The 19,408-nt window shown below is 39.6% G+C and overlaps 1 protein-coding gene across 2 annotated transcripts in view; it reads left to right on the top strand.

Annotated features, from left to right (window-relative positions):
• Positions 1-19,408, top strand: part of Slc27a2 (solute carrier family 27 member 2) — a 69,770-nt gene that overhangs the window by 37,006 nt on the left and 13,356 nt on the right. For both annotated transcript variants that reach the window (XM_074065917.1, XM_020183647.2), the window contains exons 2-4: positions 6,776-6,985; positions 10,987-11,145; positions 13,646-13,770. In XM_074065917.1, coding sequence (XP_073922018.1) covers positions 6,776-6,985; positions 10,987-11,145; positions 13,646-13,770 — 494 coding nt within the window. The remainder of the gene's footprint in view (positions 1-6,775; positions 6,986-10,986; positions 11,146-13,645; positions 13,771-19,408) is intronic.

Consider the following 19,408-nt stretch of genomic DNA (forward strand, 5'->3'; position numbering starts at 1 on the left):
AATTCATTATTGAAAGTTCTCAAACAGGTGAAGTTCATTATAAAACTAGTGTTAGGGCCAAGGATAACTGTTTTCACACAGATTTTTGTTGCCATAGTGAGGTGGGGAGATAAGATGAGTTAGTTCAATGGTCTTACAGTCTAGTAAAAGAACGAAACCACATATACTAATGATTGTGACACCCAAGAGAACATGATTAAGTCCACTGGGAAAGGTACAGAGTGCTTCTTGAGAGCATTGACAATGGGTCTGGATAAGTGCAATGGGGAGAGTTACTCCAGGCAAAAGGAGGACCAGAGGCAATTTTGACCAGCCCATAACACAATGAGATGCTTCACTAAATAGGTTTTTTGTTTGTTTGTTTGCTTGTGGTACTGGGGCTTGAACTCAGGGCCTTCACCTTGAGCCACTCTACCAGCCCAATTTTTCATGATAGGGTTTTTCAAGATAGGGTCTCACAAACTATTTGCCTGGGCTGGCTTCAAACTGTGATCCTCCTGATCTCCGCCTCGTGAGTAGCTAGGATTACAGATGTGAGCCACCAGTGCCTGGCTAATAGTTTTACTGTGTAAGAATAACAACAGGCCGGACTTCAATAATGATCACTTTAAACTGATTATTGAAAGGTCTCTAACGCAGAGAAAATAGGGACTCAGAGAATCCAAGGAGTAATCAGTGGCAATGGCCCCACTTTTGTGGACAAAGATAATTTTCTAATGACAACTTTAGTCCAGAACTAAGGCATAGAGATAATCTTTACCTCTGACATTCATTGTTTTATAATCTCCTCTTTTGTTGCCTTTCTGGGATGCCCACTTAAATTAATTGCTTCAATGCATGTGGTCTCAAGAGCCTAGAATTCGCTCATATATCTTTGAATAAGGCCTTGTGATATCTAGCATGTAGTTGCCACTCAACAAATGTCTGTTGAATTGATGAGTTCCACCATTATGGTGAGTTGTGATAGGTTATCTTTCATAAAGTTTAAGAATCATTGAGTAGGGCATGAAGGCATGAATAATAATGTCACAAAATCAAATATGTCCTGCTGTTAGAAAAGTCCATTTCAACTCAGTATCCCCTAGGCCCAGCCTCACTCTACACAGACTGACTTACTTCCCAAAGTTCCTCCTAACCAACCTGTGTCCAGCCCCTCCGGCAGTATACAGTAGGTAAGAGATGCTCTCTCAGACTCAGCACGGAGAGGAAGCAGATGATGGAACAGGATGGGCTAGGACCATATTGGAATGTGTTAATAGAATGGTGGAGGACTCAATGACTCAAGCTCAGGTACCAAGTGAGTAATACAGTCAAGGACTGAGATTCCCAGCCCAGTATTCCAGAGTATAGATAGAAAGCTGGCTTAAAGATGTTCTTAAACACTTTTCTTCTCCCTGCTCATAACCAAAGGTTGTAAGGTGCAGGGAGAGGGGGCGGCAAGTGGATAGTTGTACATCTACATCTGCGTTTGATCAATCTAACTTGCTGGTTGTGTACCATCCCCCTATACATAGCCACTGGTCAGGCCAGAGGTAATGTGGACCATTTGATGTCTTTCTGGGTCTCAGACTTACAGTTAAGTCTTTAACTGTCCTTAAATGCTTGCATAAAAGAGTAGCTACACTGTGGGAGTCCAGGCAATAGAGACCCTGCCAATAGGAGGACATTTGGAAAGTTAGTAAGATTCTTTAGAAACAAAAACAGAGATAAAAAAGGTGAAAACACTATAGTTATTAAATCTGAAGGAGAAGGATAGAGTCCAGATTATTCTGCATGAGTATAAGTGACCATTAATTGAAAAAAGAATCTCTCCCACAGCCTCTGAGAGAGAAGGAGATACTTGGTAGACATGGTTGCTTATGGATATCAGTGCTAACAATTCTGTAAGGCCTGGTATGATCTGATAATCCCATGATAAGGAGTTGTCCTTCTATTTAGAAAACAAGAGTTAACATAAGCAAAACCAGGCACAGATGGCTCAAACCTGTAATCTTAGCTACTCAGGAGGCAGAGAGCAGGAGGATTGCAGTTTGAAGCCAGCCTGGGCAAATAGTGTGTGAGACCCTACATCAAAAAAAAACCATCACAAAAATGGCTGGTGGAGTGGCTCAAGGTGTAGGCCTTGAGTTCAAACCCCAGAACCATAGGGGAAAAAAAAAAAACTTTGAGTGAAATGAAAGATAATATCCAGTAAATTATTTAATTATATAAATGTTTGGTAAGTGTTAAATTTTCACTTACTCTTGTTAGAATTTAACCTTAATTAAGCATTTTTTTTACCCTCAGGTATTTTTTTGTATGGGGAGGAAAGAAGAGTATATGTATGTCTCTAACACATGTGAGTTCTAAAACACATTATGTTCCTATACATAGTAGATAATAGGTTATTAAATACTGTGACTCCAAACTACCAGTGACAGATGCAAAATCCCAGTTATAAATGGCAGTTTAGTAACTATTTCACATTGTCACCAGGGACTGTATTAGCACTACTTTGTGTTTCAGTTATTTTTCTGAATGAAATAAAAAAATAAACTGCATTCCTGATTTTTACTTATCTACACCATTTTACATTGATCCTAAAATTTTGATCAGAACACATTTCTTTTCCCTGCAACTTTTTCATGTCCTATGTTATTGGCAACCATTTCCAGGGTGTTTTAACTAACTGAGTTACCCATTTAATGAGGCAAGCTTACAGAGGCAGAACAAGAATCTAGAGTGACTATTCCTTGGTGACAAAGATTGCTTCAACTCCCCACCCACCCTCTCTCCAGAAATGAGCCTATTTATTTAGATTTTCTCTTCTTTCCTTCTTAAAGAAAAAAGGTGGCAGGAACTAGTATCTTACCTTGATTTTTTTTTTTAATTTTATTTTGGACAGGACAGACTTGTGTGGAGAGGTTGTAATCGCCTGATTTTCCATCACCCAAGTATGTACTGCTTTTTCTGAGGTTCTGCTAATGAGGAGCCAATTAATCCACCAAACACCCTTCAGCCAACTTTCTATGAACTTTACTTATCATGCCCAAGCTTCTGCAAAAGTTTAGGATTAAGCTGTCCATTAGGAAGATTAACAAAAGATCATCTATGTTGCTGTTTAATGGAAATGTCTTAACAAGAACAGAGCAGGTCAAGTAGATACCTCTTCCACAAGGCAAAGTCGACTGCCATTCTTAGGTGAGTTGTCTTTGCAATAAGATTACTAAAAAAAAATAATGTGTGAAACAGAAAACATGTAGACCCAACTATATCTATGAAAGAAAGGAAGGAAGAGAGAGAGGGAGAGGAAAGAAGGAAGGAAGGAAAGAAAAGAGAAGAGAGATAAAAGGTAGGGGAAGGAAGGAAGAAAAGAAAGAAGGAAGAGAGAGAAAGGGTGGGGGAAGGGAAGAAGGAAGGCAGGCTAAATATTGCTACACTAACTATCAACTAGATAATTGGCAGGTAGTATTCATATCCAGAATTCCTTTCTAATTTCAGTTTTTATATTGATATCTTTAACTTAATTGAGGAAAGGCTACTCCAGTGTGCTGTAATTAGGCAGTCAAGCTAGGCAGTTGTTGCTGAAATAACAAATTCTACACGAACAGCCTAGAGAAGATGGAGGGAAATTGTATTGTGCATTGACTTTCCCTTCTGTCAGCAGGGTTTAATCATAAACCAAACTCCCATATAGGACCCTTACTTTTATACAAGGCAGACCTATATCACAAAAATCCCTTCATTTTACATTAAAATTTCCATTAAAGGTTTATCTGGCCGGCCATGGTGGCAAACTTCTATAATCCCACCAATCAGGAGGCAGGAGAATCATGAGTTTGAGGCCAGTCCAAGCCAGATAGCAAGACCCTATCTCAAAAAAAAAAAAAAAAAAAAGGTTTATTAACTCACAGTATTGTGAGTTCTGAATCCTTTAAATAAGCAGCTTTAACTCATTACTTCTTTTTCCACACTAATGCAATACTTTGTGCAAAATCTTTCAATTATAAGCATTTTATTGGTCACTTCTCTAGTACTGGGAGTACAACACTGACTAAGTTAAGATTTCAGTGCCTAATAGAGGAGAAGAACTAAACTATACCTCACTGTGTGACACAAGTCTGTGCAGATCCCTGTGGAAGCCACAGAGCTTTGCAGGGGCAGTGCAAGTGAATAAGAGAATTGTCACTAGGCTATCTTGGAGGATGAGCAGTTTTCCAGTGATTGAGGGCGATGGCATGGCAAGCAGAAGAAATAGCCTGAACAAAGGTAATGAGATATGAGCATATGTGGACCTTCTAGGCGCACATGGATCCTCGTGGCTAGTGGGAAGGAGGTAGGAGATAGGGTGAGGCTATAAAGGGCCTCAGAACCTCCGGAATAGGAGAACAGAATTCTGTCACAGGGGAGGAGCAGCCTTTGAAAGACTATGAACAGGGTGTCACTGAGAGGTTGGGCAGAGGTGAAGCTAATACATTGAAATGGGGAGCAATTAGCAGCAAGGAGACTGATCTAAGGCTGTTGCAATAATCTAAGGAGGACCTGAGCTAAGGCACTGGCAAGGGACTGAAGGCTACCACTCCAGTGTCTGTATCAGTAATATTTTTGTTAACCTTTCCAAAGTGCAGACAGACTAAAGAGCAACCAGTCAAAAATGAAATAGTACAGAAAGAGAATAAAGGTTCCTGAGGCAGAAAAAAAGGGAAAGTAATCTGAAGGAGTGGTTGAAAGAAGAGGCAAATAGTGCATTAAAGAATGATAGGCGGTGGAGTACCAGTGGCTCACTCCAGTAACCCTAGTTACTTGGGAGGCTGAGATAGAGAGGATCATGGATTGAGGCCAGCCTGGACATCTCCCAAATAACCAGAGCAAAATGAACTGGAGGTATGGCTCAAATGGTAGGGTGCCTACTTTGTAAGCATGAAGCTCTAAGATTCAAATCCCAGTCCCACAAAAAAAAAAAAATGATAACCAACTAGAAAGTGTCTGAGAAAACTGGTCCAAGAAGAAAATTCAATCATACTGTTCTCCTTGGCACTGCACTGAATGTTTACATGGTCATAATCGCGTTGATCGCTTCTCGGCCTTTGGACTATGATCAAGTATAGCATAATCATGTTTGCTTGCTTATTGGTTTTCAGTTTCTAGAGGCAACCCATTGACAATGCTGGAAGTCAGAATTATGGTCTTGGATTGGACATAAATGCTATTAATCTAGACGACATCAAGTGAAAGTTGAAAAATGGGAGTGGACATGGGTAAAAGGGGAGCGGGGATCAAAACTGACAGGCCAAAAGGTCCATCTTGTGATGGAGAGATTGCCAAAGAAAGAGCTAAAGGAATTGAAAGGGGTTGTCCCTCATCAGTACATCTAGTTGTGAAGAGGACTGAGATAGAACCGGTTGATATAAACCCTTTTGTACGGTTTATTTTTACCAAGTGCATGAGTCCTTTGCTTAAAATAGTTTTTAAAAACTCAAATGCACCTATCCCAGTGACATTTCTTGTGTTGATGGAGACATCCTTCATAAGCAGCTGAAAAACAAAGCAAAGGAGGTGAACCAGGCATGGCCTCCCCAAGGTAATTCCCTGGGATATTGAGTCACCTTCCTATGAAAAATAAGTGTGTTCACTTCAGCTCTTATAGGTCATGACAAGTAGCCTAAAAGCAGATTCACCTTATGGGTTAAAAGCTCAAAAATTCAAGCTGGAAATATGAAATTAGGAACACGTATCAAATCATAACCTTTAATTTTCTTACCTGACCCAGTAAGAAATAGATTTGTTCAAGACTCAGTACTTACACACCCACATAAAAAAAATCTACTATAAAAACAATACTTACCTCTTACTGTCTACGACATATTTATTCTAAAAATGTCTACTTCACTATGTTGAAATTTTTAATAATACTGGTCACTGGTGATCTTATTGCATTACTGTCTTATGACCTACAGTTTGGAAAAACTCTTGCTCTAAATTAACCAGTCCTTTTTTTTTGTGGTACTAGGATTTTGAACTTGGGACCTCACAATTGCTAGGTAGGCACTCTACTACCTAAGCCAGACTGTCAGCCCTGATTTTTTTGTGTTGGTTATTTTCAAGATAGGTTCTCAGTAACTATTTCCCCGTGCTGGCCTCAAACCACAATCTCTGCCTCCCAAGTAGCTAGGATTAGAAGCATGAGCCATCAGTGCCCAGCTAATCAGTCCTTTTTTTCACTCAGAATGCATTTATGAAATTTAGAGCTTATTTCTCAGGTCGGCGAAGCCCTCCTACTGGAACTACCTGTTGCCAATGTGTCAAAAAATTGTTACATAAAATTAGCTTCTACCACCTTTGCTACTTGTCATGCCTCTTTTCTTTCCATTTCTCTTCTCCTTAATATTTTTCTTTTCTTTTTTTTTTTCGTTTGTGGTCTTTGTGGGCACATTTAGGAACAGCTAAATTCATTTCTGGTTTATTTTTAGATATATACTAGTTATGCATGTAAGTTATGTACTTACATTTCTTGGTTTTTACCCATATGACCCTTTGTGTTCACTTACAATGAAAAGTATAAATTTTAACCACCCATCTACTGTGCTTATGAAACCATCAAAGCTCAGCCTTCATTCAAATGCTGAAACCTTGTGATTTTCAAATGTTTAAAAGCACATAACTGTAAGCATCACTCATTATGTCCACACATTTTAGCAAAAGTTATAATAAACACAAAATGATCATGAAGCTTATTGCACTCAACAGAAACTTAACAGACTAATTTAATTTGTTTGGATTTTTTTATTAAATTAAGCTCTACAAGATGCTGTTGAAGAGGTGCTGCCAAGCCTGAAAAAAGATGGTGTGTCCGTCTACTATGTAAGCAGAACTTCTGCCACAGATGGGGTTGAATCTTTCCTGGACAAAATAGATGAAGTGTCAACTGAACCTATCCCAGAGTCATGGAGGTCTGAAGTCACTTTTTCTACTCCTGCCATGTACATTTATACTTCTGGAACCACAGGTAAAAAAATGCTTAGAGAAATGGACCTATCCCAAAGGGGTTAAATGATGGCTTAGGTTTTTAAACATGCTCCTTATTTAGCAAAACTTATCAGATAACTAATACTTCAGGGGATTTAGCTCTTTGTGTGTGGGAACTGATCTTATTTCACTGGGTATGATCCAATTTGTGTCTCTCCCAACTTGGTATAGAACAGATAAAGAAGTTAAACGAGGACTAGAAAAATAGGGCCAGGTACCTGTGGCTCATACCTGTAATCCTAGCTACTGAGAAGGCAGAGATCATGAGGATTGTGGTTCAAAGCCAGCCTGGCCAATTAGTTCTCAAGACCCTATCTTGAAAATGCCCAACATAAGCAGGGCTGGTGGAATGGCTCAAGTGGTAGAGTACCTGCCTAGCAAGCATGAGGCCTGGAGTTTAAGCCCCAGTACCATTTTAAAAAATAGAATAATGGATGAGATTTGGCTCTGAATGAAAAATTTTTTTTAAATTTTAATGCTTGTTATATTTTTATTATATTATAACCAGGGCATATTATAATATGTAATCAATTATAAATAGAACACCAATGGACAATTATGGAGTGATATTTATATAAATGTTTTAGCCACTATTTTGCCATGCAACATTGATTTGGGAGTGCTTGATGCTGTGGATGCAGGAGGAGTCTAGTGCAGGATTTAAAATAGTGTATTTCATCAAGTCTAGGATTTCTTCAACTGTGTGCCATTATTTTATGGGCCAGTAAGAAAAACACTGCCAACTAACAGAGGTAGTAAAGCATTGCTGTATGACAAGCGATGTCAAGGGTAGTTTGAAGTAGGTATTCTTCTAGAAGTGTTAAAACATTTGTCCATACAATTCTTCCACCACCTTTGAGATGGTTACAATTCTTATTCCCATTTTAAAAATTCTGAAACTATTAAAGAGATTCAGAACTTCCCATGTTAAGAAGTAGAAGTTTTAGTATTCACCTCGTGAATCATAAAACTGACCGCTCTGGTGGCAAAACCACCTGCTTCATTGAAGTAACAGATATTCAGTGTCTGCCTATTCTAGGCCAGGGAAAATAGTACCAAAATATAATAATAAGAAGCCTGAGGGATATACTTACTCAAAAGAAGGGCAGGAAGCCAGCCCTAGCATGTTGGTTATTATTGTTGATATTGGGAACTTAAATATTAGTCTTTCTTGTGGTTGAAACTTTAATTTAAGCAGAATGATGCATTCTGCATGTTAAATAAGCAAACATTGTAGATGAGGCTAAAGGTTCTTTTGAGCCTTTTATCACCACACATCTGGTGTTACAGTTCTTTGGTCCTCAGTTCAACCTGAATGTCATCATCCCTTCATACTGTCACTTTTGCTGAATATTTCCTTTAAATAAGTGCAGAACATTATGGACTGGTAGCCATGAAACTCCTCACTATGAATAATTCAACATATGCCAATAAAAATAAATAAGTTCATAAATAAATAAATGAGGCAAAGAAGCTGGGAACGACATCGTAAAGCCAGTACCTAACTCATAATGTCTATAATTCTTTTATTTGTTAAAAGTTGGATGATATAAGTAACCCTCTGTTTCCACTGCATACAGATACTACCTTCATATCTGGGATATTTATCTTCATTTCTTAATAGGATAGCAAAATTAAATTGTAAACTTTAATTGTAATTGAGCTAAATAGAGTTTTTGGTTAGTGATGGGGAGTTCCAGCCTTAGTCCTGAACAGAAAGCATGGAGCGTCTTCATAATGCGTGCTTTGAAAGAAATAGAAAGCCCCTTTTACAGAGAAAATAAAGAACACTCCCTGACTGGATCCCATAATTTGGCATTTACAGTTAATTGGAAGACAACAGGATTGATGTTTATTTTACTTTTTCTTTATCAGTGAATAAAATATTCAAATAAAACAAGCAATTGGAGAAAAAAATCTTTTCCCAGTTCATCAAAAGAAATCATTAGCACAAAATGATAATATAATAGTTACCAAATACTCTTATTTATTCATTAATATAAAATTTTAAATTAGGAAAGTTCTAAAAGTACTTCAAAGCCACAAAGATGAATATTGCTTCATTAAAAAATGTAATTCAGAGCTTTTACTATTTGAATGATTCTTTTCCATGGTGAACACAATTGATTTTGTGATGCTTTTTTTTGTGGTACTGGGGTTTGAACTCAAGGCCTACACCTTGAACCATTCCACGAGCGCTTTTTTGTGATGGCTTTTTTCAATATAAGGTCTCATGAACTATTTGCCTGGGCTGGCTTCAAACCATGATCCTCTTGATGTCTGCCTCCTGAGTAGCTGGGATTATAGATGTGAGCCACTGGCTCCTGGCTCTTCTATTTCTTAATGTTAATGTAGAATGGGGCATTAATATTACTACAATGCCACTAGACCACTATGAAAATAAATGAATTTTTATTTTTATTTATTTATTTATTTGGTGGTACAGTGGTTTGAACTCAAGGCTTCATGCTTGCTAGGCAGGCACTCTACCACTTGAGCCAGTCTGTCAGCCCAGAAATTAACTTTGAATTCATTTTTAAGGTCAAACCATACAACTACTACTATGGTAGTTATTGGCAGTCCTGCTTTGCCTTGTAACAAATCGCTGTTTTGGGAAACACCTAGCTAAGGTACTGTCACGTGTCAGAAGGTCTGAATCTTCTGAGACCTGCCTTCCTCTTTGCAAGGCCTACTTGGCCACTTAAACTACTCATCCCCTTCATAGTGCCTTCGTGCCCTACCCAACTACACTGATCCTCTGTGAGGAACAATATAAGCATACGCTTTCAGTAGAAAGTCTTACCGAAAAACAAAAACGTATGTAAATTATGGTTAAGAACATGCAAATGCATTTAGTCTAGAGTACTAAAACTACACTGAGAAACAGTTTTTTCACTTTTCAGATAGATAAAAATTCCAGCATCTAGGAGCATATGTTGGCTGAGGGAGAGTGGATGGGGACCACCCTTACACCTGGCAATGTGGCAGTTATCTATCCAAACTACAAAGACCTATCTTTTGCCCCAGCAACTTCACTTCAGTAATTATATCCTACAGATGTAATGTCGTTCATAGTGTGACCTGCCAAATAAACAACGTTATTCTAGTCAGCACCACTTGAAATAGCAAAATAGTGTAAATAAATTATAATGTTCTCAGAGTGGCTGGCTAGCAAGTGTGAGAACCTGAACCCCATTACTGCTCCCTCAAAAAAATTATAATGTTCTCATATAAAGGATGTAAAGCAGCTGAGAGAGGAAATGGATGAATAAATGAAGGAAATCTGTACAAACATGGACTGATCTCCAAGAAATGTTCTTAAGTGACAGAGAAAAAAGTGTGAAAGAATGTTCATATTTTACAATGGAACAGGCAAGCACCTATAGCAAATGTTTATATTTGCTTGTATTTGTATAAAGAAATTCTAGGATAGTACCTAAGAAATTAATAAAGAAGTTATGATTGGATGGGTGGGCTATTTATTCTCTAAAATACTTAATCTCTCAGACTCTTAGTCTGCTCATCTGTGGGATGACTGTTTCTTAAATTTCTGATGAAAGTGACATAAAATTTTGAATGTCTTGCAAAGTGATGAGCATAAAAATTCAGTCTCTTCAGATTATGACTGTGATAACTTCCTAGTTGAGGAGTCAGCAAACTATGGCCTAAGGGCCAAATACAGCCCCTATATGTTTGTGTAAATAAAGTTTTATTGGAACACAACCACCCTAATTCCTTTATGCATGTATGGCTGTTTGGGACTCTAATAGCAAAGTTGAGGCATTGCCCAACAAAACCTAAAACATTTACTCTCTAGTTCTTTACAGGAAAATCTGCTACCTCCTGGTCTAACTGCTCCTGGCCCACCCCTGTGCAATTCTGTAAGCACAGGATGATGAAGCTTCCTAGGCCAGATCTCTCTCCCAGGCTGTGAATTGCCAATCTTGGCTTACTCATGCCTTCTCTTGTATCTTTGCAAAGGTCTCCCAAAGGCCGCAATGATCAATCATCATCGCCTGTGGCTTGCAACTGGCCTCATTAATGCAAGTGGGGTTAAGGCAGAGGATGTCATCTATACCACGCTTCCCTTGTACCACAGTGCTGCACTTATGATTGGCTTGCACGGATGTATCATGACTGGTAAGCTGTTTCTCCCACCAAGGATCAGAGGCTGGTCCACATTCTCATCTGCTCATAAGGAAAAGTAGTACAAAATTTGGTTACTCTCCTGTCTGCTAGAGGTGGTATTTATTTCTGCATTGATAAAAGCCTGTTTGGCTCATACATCACAAGCATGTATCTAAAATAATTTACATTTTCTCATGCTTGCTTGTGTAAAATATAATATTGTTACTGCTCAGTGTATCAAGGAAGAAATTCCTGTAAAACATTTTATGCCTTTATCCAAATTGAGACGCTTGATTCTTAGACTCCATAAATAAGTGTCCCGTGTCATTTCCAACATCAGACGTGTGCATGTTGCTCTAGCAATATCTATACCCTCTGTCCTCATTCTTCTTTATTCCTCTCTCTTCCCAGAGCTCTTCAGCTCTTCTGCCTCTGGGGCTGGTGGAGTGGCTCAGGTGGTAAGAGCATCTGCGTAGCAAGTGTGAGGCCCTGAGTTTGAATCCCAGTAGTGCAAAAAAAAACCTGCCTTGCCATCTCTTTTCTTTCTTTCTCAATCTTTACTGTTGGAACAGGAATTGCCATCTGCTCTGACTTCAGGAGTCATGCCACTTTTATACATGAATGCTGAGGTTTATATCATCTCTTCCAGGAAACCAACTCAAACTCTCTAAGTGAAAAACTTGAAAACTTTTTCTCCTATGGGCCATTTCATTTTAAATAAACATTTAAAATATACACACATTTATTTAAAGTAAAATGTATAGTATATAGTAAATACACATATACATGTATGTACACACATATATGTATGTTATAGACTGAATATTTGTGTCCACTCCCGCCCAAAACAAAAATTCTTATGCTGCAATCTGAAACCTCAGTGTAATAGTGTCAGGAGGCGAGGTCTTGGGCGGTGATTGGGCCATGAATAGGGGCTTCTGTGCGTGTGGGATTAGTGATCTAGAAGAAGACAGAGGAAAGAGCTTCCTTCCTGTCCCTGCTATTCCCCATAGGATGATGATAGCCATGCACAGATGAAAAGGAATGCCCTTTACAGACATTGAATTTTTTGGCACCTTGATCTTGAACTAGCCAATCTCTAGAACTGCAAAAAGCAAGTTTGTTTAAGCCACCCCATCTATGGTAATTTGTTATAGCAGCCTAGAAGGTCCAAGCCTGGGCTTCTCTCCTCCATCCAGTGATGGATCAGCTATGAAATACTTAGCCTGGCCTCAGGAGCAGCCTTCAATAGCAAAGAACAACTGGGTCAGGGTATACTGCTGGACCTTCAAGAACAGAGTGACCATGAGGCTCTCAAACAGAAAGCTGACCATTTCAGTGCCAGAAATACATACTACAGAAGAAAAGATAATATTAAAAAAAACTTTTCTTCTAAAACATTGGTCCTTGGTATATTTAAGTAAAAATAAGCCAATAACATGAAAAAATATTTATGAGTTCCTGATTTTCCTGGTTTTCTATTGCCGCTCTGACAAATTACCACAAACTTATGGCTGCAGCATCACAGATTTATTCTCTTACTGTTCTGGAGATCAGAAGTCCTAAAATTAAGGTGTTCTCTGCAGGGCTAGATTCCTTCTGGAAGCCCTTTCTCCCATATTCAAAGCACACCACTCTAACCTTTTATTCCCATCAGACTATCTCCTCCTTCCACCTTTATTGTACCTCCCTCTTTAAAGACCCTTGTGATTACAGTAGGCACACCCAGATAGTCCAGGATAATTTTCCCATCTCAAGATCCTTAACTTAATCACATCTACAAACTCTCTTTTGCCACACAAGATAAATATTCACAGGTTCTGAGGATTAGGATGGGGACCATTGTTCTATCTATCTCACCCATAAAGGAACACTCTCTCCCACTTGTTCAAAACCTTGGCTCTCTACTACCTCCAAAATTAATCCTGGCTCCTCCACCTGGTCCTTCCATGGTCCCCATGACCCATAACTGCATCCCTAAATGCTTCTCCAGATACACCTGCTGTAACCCACCAGCCCTACACACCCCCAGTCACAGGTGTTGGTCATCCCCCGACACCTTCTGGACCATCCTGTCTTTAGATTCAAGCTTTTTCTTCTGCCTAGAACTCAAATCCTCCCTTTTCCAAGAAGAATTTCTCTCTCTCTCTCTCTCTCTCTCTCTCTCTCTCTCTCTCTCTCTCTCTCTCCCTCTCTCTCTCATTCCCCTTCTCCCTCTCTCTCTCTCCCTCCATTTCTCCCTCCCCTCCTTCGTCCATCCCATAGGGCCTCATTTGACCCTCTGCATCCTGCATTCTAACCTCTATTGGAATGACTTTTGTGTGTCTTCTCCCCCATAGATTGGAAGCTAACAGGACAAAACCATGTTTTTTGCATTGAATATAATAGGTACTCAGCAGTTATTTGTGAATACAACTCATTATAAAGTTTCTATCTTTTAGAAATGACAAACATAATTGGGAAGATCTTCTGCAGCATCCCTTTATTGACAATTTCCATACCTTTTCTGTAGGTGCTACTATTGCTTTGCGGAGCAAATTTTCAGCCAGTCAGTTTTGGGACGACTGTAGAAAGTACAATGTCACTGTCATTCAGTATATCGGTGAACTGCTTCGGTATTTATGCAACTCACCCCAGGTAACACTGCCCATGTTTTAATATCTTTTTGAAGTAGATAAGATAGAAGTGTAGGTCATTTTGGGTCATGCTAGGTTCAGCTGAGTCATATATATCAGTTTTGTTTCAATTACAGTTGTTTGTTTATGATAAAGAGCGTGATAGCACACCTGCCATATTAAGGGGCCATATTAGATGGCAGTTACTTTTAATTTTATTATGGCTAGTATCCCCTGCCTTGTTACCTGTTTTCACATCTGACCCTCTACTTAGCTAATCTTCTCTTCCCTTTCTGCTCATGAAAATCCACTGTCAAAACTCACCTAATAAGGGAGAATAACAAAGAGATTAATCCAATTAAAATACAGTATATTCACAGGTGAAACACCATGGTAAACCCCTTTGAACAATGACTATTCACTTAAAAAAATGGACAGGATTATAAAACAAGTCCTGTTAGAGAATGAATCTAGCTAGTGGGAGAGGGGCAGGTGAGTGGAGGAGGTAAAGGAGAGTGAATATGGTCGATGTGCTTTATATACTTGTATGAAAATAGAACAATGATGCCTGTTAAAATTATTTTAAGTAGGGGGAGGGGGATAAGGAAAAGTGATGGTGGGGGCAAACCTAACCAAGGTATATTGTGTGCATATATGGAAATACCACAATGAAATCCGCTCCCCCCCCATAGAACTAATAAATGAGAATAAAAATATTTTTAAAAACTCTCCTCAAATGATAGGTCATAACCCTATTTGAGTCATTCCAACAGCAGTCATTGCTCTCTCACCTGTATCATTTTATTCCTACTTCTTGTGGCTGCACATAGCAAGTGTCTGTCACCATGCCGGCTGTCCCACTGCTTAGGCTGTAACTTTGTGATCACAGGGGTCACATTGTATTTCCTTGTCCTCCCTTATACCAAAGGCATGAAGGAAACTTTTACTCAATCCTGTTTAAGGAATACACTCCCATGAAACAAACCAACTAAGTCTATCACCAAGCTTGGAACACATGCCTCAAAATAACTCCAAAGGCCTTCCATCTACCCTACTTGCAGATACCCAGCTATCTTGATGGGACTGTTGACAAGAGTTCCTTCTGCCCAGTCCATTGGCTTTCATTAGACATCTGATATCAGGATCAGGGTCTCTCAACAGTGACATATCTGAGGGCTGGATTTGTTAATTTTTTGCTGTGTGGACTTAATCCATGTACTGTAGTATGTTCTTTGGCTTTCACTGACCAGATGCTAGTAATAACCTCTCCCTCTGTGAAGTCATGAAAATCAAAATGTCTGCAGACATTGGCAAATGTTCTCAGGCAAACAAATTTCACCCTAGTTGATTTGTTAGATGGATAGGAAATCCATCAGACTCTAATTCCTTTAAGATATTCAGTCAACATAAAACAAACTCAAAGGATCACTTGGTAAGCACCCATTATGTTCAATTTATGTTTCAGCTGCTAAGTGACCGAGAGAGAAGAGGTTTTTTTTCACCAAATTCTCTCTCCTCTCAGTTCATTCAGTCTCTGCTCAGATGAGGGGTACATCTCTGAGTAGGAGGGGAGACCCCTCCTACTAATAATCAAACATATTACCTAGCCCTGACTCTCCATCTCGTTACTACTTTGCATGATTTATTTATTGCTTCTGACAATGATTCTTCTCTGTCTCCCCCATTAATGAAAGCTCCCCACAAGCCGGGGCTTCATCCACTGCCAGATCCCCAACACTGAGATCTATAACTCTCATATCACAGGCATAAACAAATTTTGCTGAATGAACCTCTAAATTCTTGCCCCAGAAAAATGTATAATCCAGAATGATGGAGGAGAATTCAACCATGATATACTGTAAGAAATTCTGTAAATGTTATAATGTAGCCCCAGTACAACAATAATAAAAATAATGCATAAAAATGTGTAATCAAGTTGAGGGAACTAGTATGTTTCCCCAAAAGCATTCAGGCTGAGTATATTTTCTTTTGATTTTTTGGCAGATTCATGAAAGTAATAATTAGCTGTAAGCCAGGATAGGGCCTTTTCCATAGCAGTTAATGTCATTACTGGGTTTTTCACATTAGTATTCCACCTGCTCCTCAAGATTGCGTACCAGCCTATTAAAATCCAGAAATCCATATGGGACCCTTCTGTTTAGCCCTTCTTCTCTACCATCAAGCCACCTTTGTCGATCAGAAGTCTCCTGAGATGGGGAAAGGGGCATTTGTCTCTACCGGTTTTTAACGGGAGCTTCCTTTGAATGGAGGAAAATAAACATGTTTGTGTGTAGCTGCCTTCGGTTGTGCATGCACACATTGCACACGCTCACACAAACACTTCCATCTTTCTCTTTTTCCTGTTTCAAATGCAGGAAAATAGTGACAATCTGATCAGGATTTTATACCTTCAGAATATCGTATGCTTTAGGGTGTAATCTGTGGGTGATCTGAAACCTAAAACTGGGTCTGGAGTTCCCGTTGGCTATTACTTCCCTACCCCTGCTTGCTGCTTGTCTGTAAAATACTTGTAAGAATTGTAAGAAATGAGGGCTGTGAATTTAGCTCATTGGTAAAATACTTGCCTTGCATACACAAGGGTTTGATCCCAAGCATCACAAAAGAAAAATAAGAAATGACCCAAGTTATATCTGAAAAAAAAGCCTTCAGTTAAAGACTTTTTTAATCATGAGTGATAATAGAAAGCCCAGATCCTATGGATTTAAGTGGAGCTTAAAGAAAAATTATATTAAGTTGGACACTAGTGGCTCACACCTGTAATCCTAACTTCTTGGAAGACCGAAATCAGGAGGATCAAGGTTCCAGGCCAGCCTAGGTAAAAAAGTTTCAAGACTCCATCTCAACAGAAAAAAGCTGGGTGTAGTGGCATGCACTGTCATCCCAGTGACAGTGGGTAGCCTAAAGTAGGAGGGTCACGGTCCAGGCCAGCCTGGGCAAAAAATGAGACCCTATCTGCAAAATAACCAGAGCAAAAAGGGCTGGAGTCATGGCTCAAGTGGTAGAGCACCTAGCAAGTATGAAGCCCCAGTACACAAAGAAAAGAAAGATTGTATAGAACAGACTTCTCAAACAGAAATGGATAAAAACTCAAACTAATAGCTGAGAGCTCTGGAGCAATGTAATCAGAACTGTCTCATCCTCAGAGTCACTCAGGATAGGTCTGGAGGGGCTCACACCCCAACAAACAAAGTATTAACTACGGGGGCGGGAAGGGGGGCAACTCCTGCCTTAACAGAGTTGCCAAACAAAAATGACTCCACCCACAAACATGGCACAGTTGATCAGGAGAACGTGGGACCAGTGCTGGGAGGTGGAGGCCTCTATGCCTGTCCTCTTCTTTTTAACTGTACTCAGCAGCTCCTCTGGTAAAGCAGAGGATCATAGAACAGGGTTGGTCCCTCAGATCAGTGGCTTACACATGGCTCCAGGTACTTAAAGTAGTGCATAAGAACAATAACTCTAGAGTCAGTAGGCCTATGCCCTGCCTCTGCCATTGAGCAGGATAATCAACCTCCCTAAATACCAGCTTCCCATCAGCCAACTGAGGAAATAGTACTTTTTTTCCTCATTGGGCTGGGGGGGGTCTATGGAGACAGAACAGGATGGTGTGCATAAAGCACATTGCACAGCACCTGACACTTAAGAAATGTTCAACACATGGTAGCCATTACTACTGTTAGCATTATTTTCTGTTCCTAATAATATGTAGATCATAGTTACTGTGCTACACATTCACTGGGTGAATCAATGAAAACTCTGTCCCACATACACATGCATAAGAGAAGACATTCAAATTAATCAGCTAATCTCTGAGGTTGATGAAGGGCGGAACTGCAGAGCTATTGGCTTAAGTGATTCTTACAGTGCTATGGTTGACCACTCTTTATCCATTTTACCTGTCTTCCCTGTTACATGTGGGCCTTCTCTTGCAGAGCACTGGTTTGTAACAAAAAAAAAATTGTGATTTGTTTCTTGCAGTGTTCAGTTGCCTGCTCCCATTTTGTTTGTGTAGTTGCATAAAAATGCCCTTTAGGAAAAAAACCATTTATTGGAACAAGATATTGATAAATCTGAGTGTTTTGATTCTCCAATTAGGAACTGAGCTATAGCAAGGATCTAAATGAGTATTTGTGCCATCTGCTGGGAGTGTGACCAGGAGGAAGAGAAGGAGGAGGCAAAGGGATCCAGAAAAGAGTTCCAGGGGACACAAGTAAAAGTCATATTTGAAAGGGGAAATAAGATAAACCAGAAGACTGAGAGAGCTGAATAGACTTACTTATTTCTGTAGTGTTGCCTGCCTTCCCTCCAAAATGAAATAGCCTCTGTGGTCCCTTCAGCCTGAGATTCCTATCTCTGAATCACCTACGTTCTGGTAGAAAACAGGGTGGGGACTGATGGTTGTTCACACCTGTAATCACAGTTATGCAGGAGGTGGGGATTGGGAGGATTGCCGTTCAAGGCCAGCCCAGATTAAAAAAAAAAATTAGCCACAAACAAGCTGGATATTTGTAATTCTAGCTACCTGAGAGCCATAGGTAGGAGGACTGCGGTCCAAGAACAACCCAAGCAAAAAAGTGTGAGACCCTATCTGAAAAATAACAATGAAAAGAGAGAGAGAGAAACACAGGACCCAGACAAGACAGAAAAAAGTGACCCCCAGGCTTAAAGAGCAACTCATCCAGACTGGAGCCAGAAGATAAAAGGAAGCATAGTAGAAAAAAATGAACTCATGTTATACAGCAGATTTTCTTATGAGGAACTTTGTACTCAGAGGGTACTGGAGAGTGAAGAAAGACAAAACTAAGAAAATGATGTAAATGGGCAAGGAGGCAATTAATTCCAGGGAAAACAAAAAAAAAATGTTCAAGAATTTACTCATAGTATATTACCTGGCTCATCGGTGGTGTGTTATGGGCAAAATATGCATGTGCTGAATATAACTTTAATCAAAATTTATGATGCTGGGAAAAGAGGAAAATGGGAGAGAGCTTGGTTCTCATCCAGCACAACAGGAAATCTAAAGTTGATGAATCCAGAGATAGCAACATAAGCATTTAATTTAGAGATATGGAGGTAATAAGAAAAGCTACAAGAGTTAAAAGTGTCCCCCTCAGGGTAATAAGGGTGGGTAGAACACAGAATCCAGTAGCCTTTAGGTAATGTCTGATTCTTCAACTGTGCATGTTCTCTCTCTCTCTCTCTCTCTCTCTCTCTCTGTTTTTGGTGGTACACTCAGAACTTCGTACTTGGTAGGCAGGTACTCCACTACTTGAGCCATGCCTCCATCCCTTTTTGCTCTGATTATTTTGGAGATAGGGTCTCACTTTTTTGCCCAGGCCAGCCTGGACTGTGATCCTGCTATTTGATACTTCCTGCCATAGCTGAGACGGCATACACATGCCACACTATATTCAGCTATTGGTTGAGACGGGGTCCTGCAAACTTTTTGCCCAGGCTGGCCTCAAACCACAATCCTCCTGATCTCAACCTGCAAAAGTAGCTAGGATTACAGTCATGAGCCACTGGCACACAGCTTCTTTTTCTTTTTTAATTAAAGGAAAGAGTGCTTTCAGAAGTCCCAAGATTTGGATTTGAATGCCAGAGCAACTGTTTTGCTGTCTTTACTGTAAGCTTCCCAA

This window comes from Castor canadensis, chromosome 2 (genome assembly GCF_047511655.1).
Source record: "Castor canadensis chromosome 2, mCasCan1.hap1v2, whole genome shotgun sequence".
NCBI lineage: Eukaryota > Metazoa > Chordata > Mammalia > Rodentia > Castoridae > Castor > Castor canadensis.